Raw genomic sequence first — 15253 nt, 5'->3', positions numbered from 1 at the left:
TTCCCTCCCTCTTGGCTCCTCCCCCTTCGTCTCTTTTCCTCTAACTCCCTCTCAGCTTCTCCTCCGCCCACCTCACAGCTCCTCCTTTTACGCTTTTCTCTCCGCTCCTTGCCCACGGTCTCGGGCTTCTTCCTTTCCACTCCCTCTCGACTCCACCCCCTCCCTTCCCCTCTTCCCTCTAGGCTCCGCCCTCCCTCTCGGCCCCGGCCTCTTCCCTTATCTTGGTCCCTCTAGTTAGTTCCTGCTCCTGCTCTGTCCCGCCTACTCCCTCTCAGCCACGCCCCCTCCCCTTGGTTCCTACCTCTCCCCCTTCCAATTGGCTGCTCCTCCACCTCTCTCTTAACTCCTCCTCCATCATAACTCCTCCCCTCCCCCTCCCGCTCGAAGGTTCTTTCCTCTCCTATTCTGTGTCTTCTCCCTCTCTCCCACTTCCCCTCCCTACTGTCCCCCTTATACTGAATATAATCTGCCTTTCAAGATTCACACACTCACTAGGTCTTCCTTAGATATAGTCCACCATGTTTCTGTCACCCCTCACTCGTATGGTCACACACTTTTACCTCCTTAATTCTTGTTAATTCACGCTGGTTTCTTGCAAACAGCAAGATAATATTGTTTACCTCTCAGACTTGTGAGAATAAAATGAGACAACGTATGAAAAGCACTGACAAAAACACCTGGCACCTGGTAAGCCTTAAATAAATCATTTATCATTTATCATTTATTTATCATTTATCATTATGAGTTTTCTCTAGCCAGGGATTTCTGGCACAATTCCTGTTCCGCATGTCCACCAAACCCCAATAATTTTTTGACTCCCTTCCTTGACAGTCTTGTTTTTGTAACTGTAAACTCACTCTAAAAATTTTTTTGGGCAAGTAATCAATTCAAAAAGTATTAATGAATAGTAAGACTTATTTTCTGACCTCAGGTTGCCCAGTCGAGTGTGTGGGGTAATGTTCTCTTAGAAGGAACCACACAGGCATTACAGAGTTGAGAACAGTGCGAGGTGTGGTTTGACTATAGACTTAGCCAAGTTGAAAGTTGGAGTTTTTAGAGGCCAGTTCTAGGTGCAGCAAACTTGCTCTTAATCCTGGAGCTTGCCTTTTCCTGTGAGAAGTATTGATGGTGGTGTTTTGAGCCATGATCTTGTGAAACACGTGTAACTAAGAAATAGCATTTAAAAATTACTTTACACCTGCCTTTTCTCTGACTGGTAATACCTAGTGCTGGCTCTTTATTTCAGCAGGCTTCCTAGCAAAAAAATATAATCTTTAACGAATTTCTTTCTTTTCTTTCTTTCTTCCTTCCTTTGTTGGGTCTTTCTTGCTGCACGCTAACTTTCTCTAGTTGCAGTGAGCAGGGTCTACTCTTCCTGGCAGTGCGTGGGCTTCTCATTGTGGTGGCTTCTCTTTGTTGCGGTGCGTGGGCTCTAGGTGTGTGGGTTCAGTAGTTGTGGCACATGGGCTCAGTAGTTGTGGCTCGTGGGCTCTAGAGCACAGGCTCAGTAGTTGTGGCACATGGGCTTAGTTCCTCCACAGCATGTGGGATCTTCCCCGGCCAGGGCTCGAACCTGTGTCCCCTGCATTGGCAGGTGGATTCTTAACCACTGTGCCACCAGGGAAGTCCCAAGTTGAACATTTAAAAACTTGATTTGTGGAAACTCTTAAATAAGGAAACTAGTTCCTTGTCTGTGGCATCCTTTTTCCAAGTCTGTCAGTTGTCTTTGGTTTTGCTTGTTTTTTGTTTCTTTTGTCGTTTAGAAAAATTGGCTTTTATTCTATTTGTCAAATTTTTTATGACTTCTGAGTTTTGTGCCCTATTTGAGAGATCTTTACCATACCAGCCAAGGTTATAAAATAATTCTCCTATGGTTTCTTTCTTTCTTTTTTTTTTTTTTGCCGTCCATGGGCCTCTCACTGTTGTGGCCTCTCCCGTTGCGGAGCACAGGCTCTGGAGGCGCAGGCTCAGTGGCCATGGCTCACGGGCCCAGACGCTCCGCGGCATGTGGGATCTTCCCAGACTGGGGCACGAACCCATGTCCCCTGCATCGGCAGGCGGACCCCCAACCACTGCGCCACCAGGGAAGCCCTCCTATGGTTTCTTATATTACTTCTATGGTTTTAATTTTAACATTTAAATAAGATTAACATTTTCTGCTGTAATATATGAGAGGAGCCCTCTTAATTATTTTTTCAGATTGGTGACCAGTTGTCTTAACACCATTTATTGATTAATCTATCTTTTTTCCACTTGATTTGAGAAACTATGAAGGTTCTTATAAATATAGTAAGCTCCAAATATGCATTTTATTTATTTATTTTTGAAATTTTATTTATTTATTTATATTTATTTTTGGCTGCATTGGGTCTTTGTTGCTGTGCGTGGGCTTTCTCTAGTTGTGGCGAGCAGAGGCTACTCTTTGTTGTGGTGCACGGACTTCTCATTGCAGTGGCTTCTCTTGTTGCAGAGCATGGGCTCTAGGCACGCGGGCTTCAGTAGTTGTGGCTCACGGGCTCTAGAGCGCAGGCTCAGTAGTTGTGGCACACGGGCTTAGTTGCTCCGTGGCACGTGGGATCTTCCCGGACCAGGGCTTGAACCCATGTCTCCTGCAGTGGCAGGCAGATTCTTAACCACTGTGCCACCAGGGAAGTCCTGCATTTTAAAATATAGTTGAAATCTTATGTACTTTGTCAGTTTGGGGACTCTAGATGAGAACTATTATCTTTAATTATCTGCTGTCCTTTAGAAACCTTTGCCTATTCACCTTTATAAAACTATAACTCATATATGTTGCTATTGCTAAATTTCTGATTAGATTTCACTAAGTTTAGATACAATTCTCTTGTTTACAGAGTTATAGTAAGATTATTTACATGTGTTCCCAAGTGTGATAACTTTCCATGTCCTTGTCTTTAAAAAAGAAAAATCTAACCACATGGTATAGATGATGGCAGATGTTCAATCTTTTAAAAAGCAGCATATGAAATTTTGAAAAAGAATAAAGGATTACCCAAGTTCTGCTGTTTTAGTGATTTAAAAATTCCTGTCTGGTAAATTACCAAGAGCACAGCTGAGATCCAGGGAAGTAAGCAAAAGCGTCCTATGAAGAGCCAGAAGAGATGTTATAATGTTCATGAACTAACTTCATGCTCTCAGACAGTCTTTTTGACATAGGCTTTTTTTTTGGCCTTGCTGTGCGGCATATGGGACCTTAGTTCTCTGACCAGGGATGGAACCGAGGGCTCCAGCAGTGAGAGCACTGAGTCCTAACCACTGGACCGCCAGGGAATTCCCTCCATTTAAAGTTATTATAGGACTTCCCTGGTGTCGCAGTGGTTAAGAATCCTCCTGCCAATGCAGGGGATATGGGTTCGAGCCCTGGTCCGGGAAGATCCCACAGGCCGTGGAGCAACTAAGCCCATGCGCCACAACTACTGAGCCTGCGCTCTAGAGCCCACGAGCCACAACTTCTGAGCCAACGTGCCACAACTACTGAAGCCTGCACGCCTAGAGCCCGTGCTTTGCAGCAAGAGAAGCCACTGCAGTGAGAAGTCTGCGCACCGCAATGAAGAGTAGCCCCCGCTCGCTGCAACTAGAGAAAGCCCACGCACAGCAATGAAGACCCAACACAGCCAAAAATAAAACATAAGTAAATTAATTTTTTAAAGTTATAAAATATTGGTTATATTCCCTGTGCTCTATGATATATCCTTGCAGCTTATTTCTTTTATACACAGTAGTTTGTATCTGTTAATTCCCTACCCCTATCTTGCCCTTCCCCACATTCCTCTCCCCAGTGGTAACCACTAGTTTGTTCTCTATATCTGTGAGTCTGTTTCTGTTTTGTTATATTCATTCATCTTATTTTTTAGATTCTCCATATAAGTGATATCATACAGTATTTGTCTTTTTCTGTCTAACTTATTTTACGAAGTGTAATACCCTTCAGGTCCATCCATGGTGTTGCAAATGGCAAAATTTCATTCTTGTTTATGTCCTTTTTCACATAGTTTTAACAAATCTGATCATTTATTACACACATTGATGGCTTACCCTATAGCAGATTAGGGGGAAAAAAAGAAGGGAGAAAAGGCATAATGACAGCTGACAGCCAAAATGAAAGAGAAACTCTTTACAAAAAGAAAGGAAACACTTTACAAACAAGTTTATGTTCTTTGGTAGGGGTGGAGGGGTGTGGGTAGCAGGGGTGTAAATAGTTATCTCTTGCCATTCAGTTTTGGGGCAAATAGCTGTTCTCATCTCATTTGATACTGGAGATGTCACAGAGTCAAAGCAGGTGCAATGATTGATGCTCAAAATGACCCTGAATCATCAAGGAAGGTTAAGTTGTGATCGTAATGTTTTGTTTAAGATAGGGAAGAGTGAAGTGTATTTTAGAATAATTCTTATAAAAATGGTTACAGTAATGCAAAAAAAGCACTTATGCAGGTAGCTTTAATTATTTCAAGTTCTTGAGTTCCATGGACTCTAGGGGCCCTATGAAGCCTCTTAAAGCTGAACAGGGAATTTGGTGAATATGTGTGCTTTTCTGGGGTGAGGAGCCATAGCTTTCATCCTATTCTCAAAGGGTTCTATAATTTAAAAAGGTTAAGAATGGCTGAGGTATCTGAAAATTTATGTATTCAAAAACCCCGATGATGCCAGATAAATGAAATGTTATGAATTTATAGCTATACTGTTTTAAAAATTTATAACTGTACTGTGTTATAAATTTATAACACTGTGCTAAGTTATAAATTTATAACTATACAGTTATAAATTGATGGGAGCAATAGACCCAATTACCTTTCACTTACTTCATTATGTATTTTGCAAGTGCTACCTTATATTACTTTGTATTTGTAATGATTTTTTTTTCCCTTCTTGTAGTCATCAGTAGCACTATTTGTAAATAGATTGGACTCAGTGGAATCTGTGCTACCTTATGAGTGTAATATGTAAGTTGTAAGTATTATAATTATATCCAATATAATTGATATAATTGTGATTAATTTATATCATAATTATGATATAATTGTGTTAAAATGTGCCTTAAGTTTTTTGTTTTTTTTGTTTTTTCTGCAGTATGCGGGCCTCTCACTGCTGTGGCCTCTCCCGCTGCGGAGCACAGGTTCCGGACGCGCAGGCTCAGCGGCCATGGCTCACGGGCCCAGCCACTCCGCGGCATGTGGGATCTTCCCGGACCGGGGCACGAACCCGTGTACCCTGCATCGGCAGGCGGACTCTCAACCACTGCGCCACCAGGGAAGCCCGCCTTAAGTTTTTAAAATTAGTGAACGAAAGCCCTGAATATGTTAAGAAATGTAGTGGTAATTTTATAATAAACGTAACAGAAAAAATGATTAGAATAGAGAGCTTTCAAGGTGAGACAAGTGCTTAAAAAACTAGGAAGTTGCCATACTTGATTTTTCTTTCTAAGAAAGGAAAATTATAAATTTACTACACTTTGAACTTGAAAAAATATCTTTGCAGAGTTGTATCTTATTTCTAAAATATCAAATACTAAGGTAAGTTTATACTAAGGTTTTTAATGGATGAAGGTGCTTAGTTTAGTAGTGAGTAGTTATTATAAGATTCAGTATGATAATTCATTTGAGAATAACAGCAAATGATGTACTTCTTAGAACAAATGATTGTAGTTCCCTTTGGTATTACTTTATTTCTACTAATTAAGCAGAAATAAAATCAGGTCTGATTTTCATTAAAATACCAGGTGTAAATGTAGGGTGTTAGTATGAGAATTTAAAACATTACAGAGGCCTACCATTTATTTTATCTTCTACCTAAGCCATTTTACCTTCAAATTTACTTAAAGATAATTGTAATTCTTTTCACCTAGTAACTATTTGATTTGTGAGTATGTGGGAATGTGTTTGGGGGTGTTTGTTTTTTAATTCCCCTTTGATCAGAATTGATAATTACAGTTTCTAAATGTCCCAGGTTAGAATCAGTACAGACTTTAAGCCATTGTTTCCTTATTTGTGCTTATATGTAATTTGAAGTTTAATCCTAAAAGTAGTGTTGTTTTCTTTTTGATTGTGATTACCTGCATTACAAAAGTCAAGAGCAGTACCATGAGCATTTAAAATAATGAATTCATAATTATCAGAGGTTAAACAGTTTAAAGAGGAACATATAATGAGGTCTATAAATCATAAATAGAAAAATTCTGGGTCATATTTTTAGAAGAATCTACCATTAAAAGTGGAGAGGCTAGATAAATTATAAGGACTGATTTCTTTGCTGATTTTTTTTTTTTACCTTATTTGAACCTCTTTTTTTTTTTTGACTTCTGTCAAGACTCCAGAAAGAAAAGCCCTTCTGAAAATCTTGGACAAGTACTATTTGGAGAACGAATAACATCATCTCCTTATGAGGTTATTCAGCTGATCTTATTTTAAATCTTATTTTAAAATGAATCTTCTCAAAACTGACTACATATACAGCCATCCCTCGGTATCCATGGGGGATTGGTTCCAGGACTCAATGCAGATACCAAAATCCACATATGCTCAAGCCCATAGTCAGCCCTCCACATAGGCAGGTTCCACATCCTCAGATTCAACCAACCACGGATCGTGTATTAAATTTTACATTTGCCATCCACGGTTGGTTGAATCTGTGGATGTGGAACCCATGGAATCAGAGTGCCCACTGTATATTTATTGAAAAAATCTGCATGTATGTGAACCCGGGTAGTTCAAACTTGTGTTGTTCAAGGGTCAACCATAATTGCACCAGAGTCTTTGCTTTAAAAGGAGGTAAAGAAAAAGGAAAGGAGGTAGAATCCGGTGTTGCCAGAAGAATACATTAATACAGTTGGCCCTCCAAATCCAAGGGTTCCGTATCTGAAGATTCAACCAACCTGGAATCGAAAATATTCGGGGAAATAAATTCCAGAAAGTTCCCAAAAGCAAAAATAGAATTTACATAGCATTTACATTGTGTATTAAGTATTATAAGTAATGTAGAGATGGTATGAAGTATAGCTGACCCTGAACAACACAGGTTTGAACTGCGTGGGTCTATTTATACCCCGATTTTTTTCAATATATGATCTGTGGTTGGCTGAATCCTTCCATGTGGAACCTGATTCAGAGGAACCATCTATGTAGAGGGCCAACTATAAGTTACAGGTAGATTTTCAACATCAGGGAGGGTTGGCCCCTAACCTCTGCATTGTTCAAGGGTCAAACTATATAGGGGAGGATCTGTGTAGGTTATATGCATATACTCCACCATTTTATATGAGGGACAGAGCAATGGTGGATTTTGGTATCTGTGGATTTTGATATCCTTGGGAGTTCTAGAACCAATCCTCCACTGATACTGAGGGATGACACTATATGCTCTTTAAGCTATCTGCAGTAGTTAGTGGTTCCACACAAAGGTTTTACCTTTCAAGTTTTATTTTTGCTTCATAAAAAAAGTTTAATTTTTTGTTCTTGCATATTTTGGGTAGGGTGTTATAAGTAGATGTAATTGGACTCCCAGTGTCTATTGATATTGCCCTTGATATCTTAATAGATATGGGGATAGAGTAAGGATGTTTTCAAGAGCAGTATGGTTATGAAGGCACTAACTTTTTTCTTCTTTTTTTCTCAACTTCATTGAAGTATAACTGAAGTACAGTAAACTACACGTATTGAAAGTGTATAATTTGATCAATATTAATATATGTGAAACCATCAGACGTTAGCTTGTTTTACAACTTTTTATTTTTAAATAATTACAGATTCACAGGAAGCTACAAAAAAATGAACAGGTAGGTCTTGTGTACCCTTTACCCAGGTTTGCCCAATGGTAACATCTTGCATGACTATAGTACAATAGCAAAACCAGGGAATTGACGTTGGACAGTGCAGAGACCTTTTTCAGATTTCACTAGTTTTACATGCACTCTTGTGTGTGTGTGTGTGTGTGTGTGTGTGTGTGTGTGTATGTGTGTGTGAGATGCAGATTTGTGTACACACCAGCACAGTCAATACACAGCATAGTTCCATCAGCACAAGGCTCCCTCATGCTGCCCATTTTCTGTTCTTTTTCTATTTAGTTTTCAAAATTCTTTGTATATTCTATCAATAGTTATGATTCCTTTATTGCAACAGTAGTTTGCAAATAGTTTCTCCCAGTCTGTGGCTTGTGTTTTCGTCTTCTTTATAGGGTCTTTCACAAAGCAAATGTTTTAAATTTTATGTGGTCCAGTAATCAAGTTTTCCTTTTATGCATCATGCTTCTGGTGTCAAGTCTAAGAAGGCTTTGCATAGCCTTAGGTCCTGAAGACTTTCTTCTAAAAGTTTTATAATTTGACTTTATATATTTAAGTCTGATCCATTTTGAGTTATTTTTTGTATAATGTGTGAGGTCTGGGTTGAAATTCTTTTTTTTTTTTTGCCTGTAGATGTGCAATTGCTTCAGTACCATTTGCTGGAAAGACCTTTTCAGCAATTTCAGTTCTTCCTCCACTTACTTGCTTTTAAACCTTTGTGAAAAAATCACTTGGGCCTAGTTGTGTAGGTTTATTTCTGGGTTCTCTATTGATGTGTTCCATTGGTCTGTGTGTCAGGCATTCGCTTTTCGATGATTAAAGTTGCACACAATTCCCCTGTGGAGTACCATTATCCTAAGAGAAAAGTGTGCCTTTTCAAGAAATGCTATCCTTTGGATGGAAGAAACATGACAGTTTAGTTCAGTTGCCAATAAGGAATTTTAGGGTTAATATTTGTATGATTTCAGGGTATGAAGTGTTAAATTTTCATTGTTTATTCTTGCTTATTGTTTTCTGATGAACCACATTGGCACTTCATCTTGATAATCTCCTGTAGCTAGACTTTGTAAACAAGAGGTTTCATATTAAAAGTATCAAATATTTTATTATCACTTTTTTTGGTAACAGCTTTATTGAGAGATCATTCACATACCAAATAATTCACCCACTCATAAGTGTCCAATTCAATGCTTTTTAGTATACTCATGGAGTTGTGTAACCAGCACTCTAACCAATTTTATTATCAGTTTTAAGTGAAGGGTTGTAGATCAGGGTAGTTTTTAGAAAGCTACAGTGGATTTTATTTATTTATTTATTGGCTGCACTGTGAGGCTTGCGGGATCTTAGTTACCCAACCAGGGATGGAACCTGCGTCCCCTGCAGTGGAAGCATGAAGTACTAACCACTGGACTGCCAGGGAATTCCTGCTACAATGGTTTTTATACCCCACCTTTTATAATACTGAAGAAGGCAAATTCTTCTGTTTAGTGGTGAAAGCAGTGTGTGTGTGTGTCTACTGTAATCATTTTAGGTATGAACTGCAATGTAGAGGAGATAGTGCTGAGAATGATGGCATACTGAAGTCTCTGAAGAAAAGTTTTATTTGTAAGATAAAGTGCTTGTTTTGTGACATTTGATTTATACAATTTAGTCAAATCCCTTAATATTTTTAATTTTCTTTCTTAATAGTTTTAACAAGACAGAAACGTGTAAAAGTTTGTGTAAAATCTTATGATACAGCAAATGAAAACCAAAAGAAAAAGCTGTCCATCTTTGTCTCTTGTAATAGTCTTTATTTTAAAGTCTTTTTTTTTTTTCTGCGGTATGCGGGCCTCTCACTGTCGTGGCCTCTCCTGTTGCGGAGCACAGGCTCCGGACACGCAGGCTCAGTGGCCATGGCTCATGGGCCTAGCTGCTCTGCGGCATGTGGGATCTTCCTGAACCGGGGCACGAACCCGTTTCCCCTGCATCAGCAGGCGGACTCTCAACAACTGTGCCACCAGGGAAGCCCTAAAGTCTATTTTGTCTGATATGAGAATCGCTACTCCAGCTTTCTTTTGATTTCCATTTGCATGGAATAACTTTTTCCATCCCCTCACTTTCAGTCTGTATGTGTTCCTAGGTCTGAAGTGGGTCTCTTGTAGACAGCATATATATGGGTCTTGTTTTTGTATCCATTCAGCCAGTCTATGTCTTTTGGTTGGAGCATTTAATCCATTTACATTTAAGGTAATTATCGATATGTATGTTCCTATTACCATATTCTTAATTGTTTTGGGTTTGTTATTGTAAGTCTTTTCTTTCTCTTGTGTTTCCTGCCTAGAGAAGTTCCTTTAGCATTTGTTGTAAAGCTGGTTTGGTGGTGCTGAATTCTCTTAGCTTTTGCTTGTCTATAAAGGTTTTAATTTCTCCGTCGAATCTGAATGAGATCTTTGCTAGGTAGAGTAATCTTGGTTGTAGGTTCTTCCCTTTCATCACTTTAAATATGTCCTGCCACTCCCTTCTGGCTTACAGAATTTCTGCTGAAATATCAGCTGTTAACCTTATGGGGATTCCCTTGTATATTATTTGTTGTTTTTCCCTTGCTGCTTTTAATATGTTTTCTTTGTATTTAATTTTTGACAGTTTGATTAATATGTGTCTTGGCGTGTTTCTCCTTGGATTTATCTTGTATGGGACTCTCTGTGCTTCCTGGACTTGATTAACTATTTCCTTTCCCATATTAGGGACGTTTTCAACTATAATCTCTTCAAATACTTTCTCAGTACCTTTCTTTATCTCTTCTTGGTCTGGGACCCCTATAATTCGAATGTTGGTACATTTACTGTTGTCCCAGAGGTCTCTGAGACTGTCCTCAATTTTTTTCATTCTTTTTTCTTTATTCTGCTCAGCAGTAGTTATTTACACTATTTTATCTTCCAGGTCACTTATCCATTCTTCTGCCTCAGTTCTTCTGCTATTGATTCCTTCTAGAGAATTTTTAATTTCATTTATTATGTTGTTCATCATTGTTTGCTCTTTAGTTCTTCTAGGTCCTTGTTAAAAGTTTCCTGCATTTTCTCCATTCTATTTCCAAGATTTTGGATCATCTTTACTATCATTACTCTGAATTCTTTTTCAGGTAGACTGCCTATTTCCTCTTCATTTGTTTGGTCTCATGGGTTTTTACCTTACTCGTTCATCTGCTGTGTGTTTCTCTGTCTTCTCATTTTTCTTATCTTACTGTGTTTGGGGTCTCCTTTTCGCATGCTGCAGATTCGTAGTTCCTGTTGTTTTGGCTGTCTGCCCCCAGTGGCTAAGGTTGCTTAGGTGGGTAGTGTAGGCTTCCTGGTGGAGGGGACTGGTGCCTGTGTTCTGGGGAATGAGGCTGGATATTGTCTTTCTGGTGGGCAGGACCGCATCTGGTGGTGTGTTTTGGGGTGTCTGTGACCTAATTATGATTTTAGGCAGCCTCTCTGCTAATGGGTGGGGTTGTGTTCCTGTCTTGCTAGTTGTTTGGCATAGGGTGTCCAGCACTGTAGCTGGTTTTTGAGTGGAGCTGGGTCTTAGCATTGTAATGGAGGTCTCTGGGAGAGCTTTTGCCATTTAATATTATGTGGAACTGGGAGGTCTTTGGTGGACCAATGTCCTGGACTCAGCTCTCCCACCTCAGGCATAGTCCTGACACCTGACCGGAGCACCAAGACCCTGTCAGCAACACAGCCAGTATGTGGGGAGTTTCTTGCCTTTTGGGAAGTCTGAGATCTTCTGCCAGCGTTCAGTAGGTGTTCTGTGGGAGTTGTTCCACTTGTAGATGTATTTCTGATGTATTTGTGGGGAGGAAGGCGATCTCCACGTCTCCCTCCTCCACCGTCTTGGAGGTCTCCAGGAAACACAAGCTTTAAATGACACATTAAACAAGATGGACTTCATTGATATTTATAGGACATTCCATCCAAAAACAACAGAATACACTTTTTTCTCAAGTGCTCATGGAACATTCTCCAGAATAGATCATATCTTGGGACGCAAATCAAGCCTTGGTAAATTTAAGAAAACTGAAATCACATCAAGTATATTTTCTGATCACAACACTATGAGACTAGATATCAATTACAGGAAAAAAACTGTAAAAAATACAAACACATGGAGGATAAACAATACACTACTAAATAACCAAGAGGTCACTGAAGAAATCAAAGAGGAAATCAAAAAATACCTAGAAACAAATCACAATGAAAATACAATGACCCAAAACCTATGGGATGCAGCAAAAGCAGTTATAAGTGGGAAGTTTATAGCAATAAAATCCTACCTCAAGAAACAAGAAACATCTCAAATAAACAATGTAACCTTACACCTAAAGCAATTAGAGAAAGAAGAACAAAAAACCCCCAAAGTTAGCAGAAGGAAAGAAATCATAAAGATCAGATCAGGGCTTCCCTGGTGGCGCAGTGGTTGAGAGTCCGCCTGCCGATGCAGGGGACATGGGTATGTGCCCTGGTCTGGGAAGATCCCACATGCCGTGGAGCGGCTGGGACTGTGAGCCATGGCTGCTGAGCCTGTGTGTCCAGAGCCTGTGCTCTGCAATGGGAGAGGCCACAACAGTGAGAGGCCCACATAACACACACACACAAAAGATCAGAAACAAATGAAAACAGAAATGAAGGAAACAATAGCAAATATCATTAAAACTAAAAGCGGGCTGTTTGAGAAGATAAACAAAATTGCTAAACCATTAGCCAGACTCATCAAGAAAATAAGGGAGAAGACTCAAATCAATAGAATTAGAAATGAAAAAGGAGAAGTAACAACTGACACTGCAGAAATACAAAGGATCATGAGCGATTACTACAAGCAACTATATGCCCATGAAATGGACACGCTAGGAGAAATGGACAAATTCTTAGAAATGTACAACCTTCCGAGACTGAACCAGGAAGAAGTAGAAAATATAAGCAGACCAATCACAAGCGCTGAAATTGAGACTGTGATTAAAAATCTTCCAACAAACAAAAGCCCAGGACCAGATGTCTTTACAAGCGAATTCTATCAAACATTTAGAGAAGAGCTAACATCTAACCTTCTCAAACTCTTCCAAAATATAGCAGAGGGAGGAGCACTCCCAAACTCATTCTACGAGGCCACCATCACCCTGATACCAAAACCAAACAAGGATGTCACAGAAAAGAAAACTATAGGCCAATATCACTGATGAACGTAGATGCAAAAATCCTCAACAAAGTACCAGCAAACAGAATCCAACAACACATAAAAAGGATCATACAGCATGATCAAGTGGGGTTTATCCCAGGAATGCAAGGATTCTTCAATATACGCAAATCAATCAATGTGATACACCATATTAACAAACTGAACGATAAAAAACATATGATGATCTCAATAGATGCAGAGAAAGCTTTTGACAAAATTCAAAACCCATTTATGATAAAAACCCTCCAGAAAGTAGGCATAGAGGCAACTTACCTCAACATAATAAAGGCTATATACGAGAAACCCATAGCCAACATCATCCTCAATGGTGAAAAAGTGAAACCATTTCCACTAAGATCAGGAACAAGACAAGGTTGCCCACTCTCACCACTATTATTCAGTGTTGATTTGGAAGTTCTAGCCACAGCAATCAGAGAAGAAGAAGAAATAAAAGGAATCCAAACTGGAAAAAAGAAGTAAATCTGTCACTGTTTGCAGATGACATGATACTATACACAGAGAATCCTAAAGATGCTACCAGAAAACTACTAGAGCTAATCAATGAATTTGGTAAAGTAGCAGCATACAAAATTAATGCACAGAAATCTGTTGCATTCCTATACACTAATGGTGAAATATCTGAAAGTGAAATTAAGGAAACACTCCCATTTACCATTGCAACAAAAAGATTAAAATACCTAGGAATAAACCTACCTAAGGAGACAAAAGACCTGTATGCAGAAAACTATAAGATGTTAATGAAAGAAATTAAAGATGATACAAATAGATGGAGAGATATACCGTTCTTGGATTGGAAGAATCAACATTGTGAAAATGACTCTATTACCCAAAGCAGACTACAGATTCAATGAAATCCTTATCAAACTACCACTGACATTTTTCACAGAACTAGAACAAAAAATTGCACAATTTGTATGGAAACACAAAAGACCCTGAATAGCCAAAGCACTGTTATGCGGGCCTCTCACTGTTGCTGCCTCTCCCATTGTGGAGCACAGGCTCTGGACGCGCAGGCCCAGCGGCCATGGCTCACGGGCCCAGCCGCTCCGCGGCATGTGGGATCCTCCCGGACCAGGGCACGAACCCACGTCCCCTGCATCGGCAGGCGGACTCCCAACCACTGCGCCACCAGGGAAGCCCCCAAAGCAATCCTGAGAAAGAAAAACAGAGCTGGAGGATTCAGGCTCCCTGGCTTCAGACTATACTACAAAGCTACAGTAATCAAGACAGTATGGTACTGACAGAGGAACAGAAATATAGATCAATGGAACAGGATAGAAAGCCCAGAGATAAACACATGCACATATGGTCACCTTATCTTTGATAAAGGAGGCAAGAATGTACAATGGAGAAAAGACAGCCTCTTCAATAAGTGGTGCTGGGAAAATTGGACAGCTACATGTAAAAGAATGAAATTAGAACACTCCCTAACACCATGCACAAAAATAAACTCCAAATGAATTAAATACCTAAATGTAAGGCCAGACACTATAAAACTTAGAGAAAAACATAGGCAGAACACTCTATGACATAAATCACAGCAAGATCCTTTTTAACCCACTTCTTAGAGAAACGGAAATAAAAACAAAAATAAACAAATGAGACCTAATTAAACTTAAAAGCTTTTGCATAGCAAAGGAAACCATTAACAACACGAAAAGACAACCCTCAGAATGGGAGAAAATATTTGCAAATGAAGCAACTGACAAAGGATTAATCTCCAAAATTTACAAGCAGCTCGTGCAGCTCAATATCAAAAAACCAAACAACCCAATCCAAAAATGGGCAGAAGACATAAATAGACATTTCTCCAAAGAAGATATACAGATAGCCAACAAATACATGAAAGAATGCTCCACGTCACTAATCATTAGAGAAATGCAAATCAAAAGTACAATGAGGTATCACCTCACACCAGTTAGAATGTCCATCATCAAAAAATCTATAAACAATAAACGCTGGAGAGGGTGTGGAGAAAAGGGAACCCTCCTGCACTGTTGGTGGGAATGTAAATTTATACAGCCACTACGGAGAACAGTATGGAGGTTCCTTAAAAAACTAAAAAGAGAACTACCATACGACCCAGCAGTCTCACTCCTGCACATATACCCTGAGAAAGCCATAATTCAGAAAGAGTCATGGGGCTTCCCTGGTGGCGCAGTGGTTGAGAGTCCGCCTGCTGATGCAGGGGACGCGGGTTCGTGCCCCTGGAAGATCCCACATGCCACAGAGTGGCTGGGCCCGTGA

General features: G+C 39.7%; 1 protein-coding gene across 1 annotated transcript in view; it reads left to right on the top strand.

Moving 5' to 3' along the window:
- The window catches only part of LOC103072561 (transmembrane 9 superfamily member 2-like), an 86382-nt gene that overhangs the window by 614 nt on the left and 70515 nt on the right, over window positions 1–15253 (top strand). Inside the window, 4 exon segments of the mRNA XM_082930935.1 lie at window positions 4894–4960; window positions 6307–6401; window positions 8136–8168; window positions 9496–9567. Of these exon segments, the coding sequence (XP_082787061.1) occupies window positions 4894–4960; window positions 6307–6401; window positions 8136–8168; window positions 9496–9567 (267 nt within the window).

This window comes from Lipotes vexillifer, unplaced genomic scaffold (genome assembly GCF_000442215.2).
Source record: "Lipotes vexillifer unplaced genomic scaffold, Lipotes_vexillifer_v1.1 scaffold1114, whole genome shotgun sequence".
NCBI classification, from domain to species: Eukaryota; Metazoa; Chordata; class Mammalia; order Artiodactyla; family Lipotidae; genus Lipotes; species Lipotes vexillifer.
This window is presented reverse-complemented; position numbering and strand designations above follow the sequence as displayed.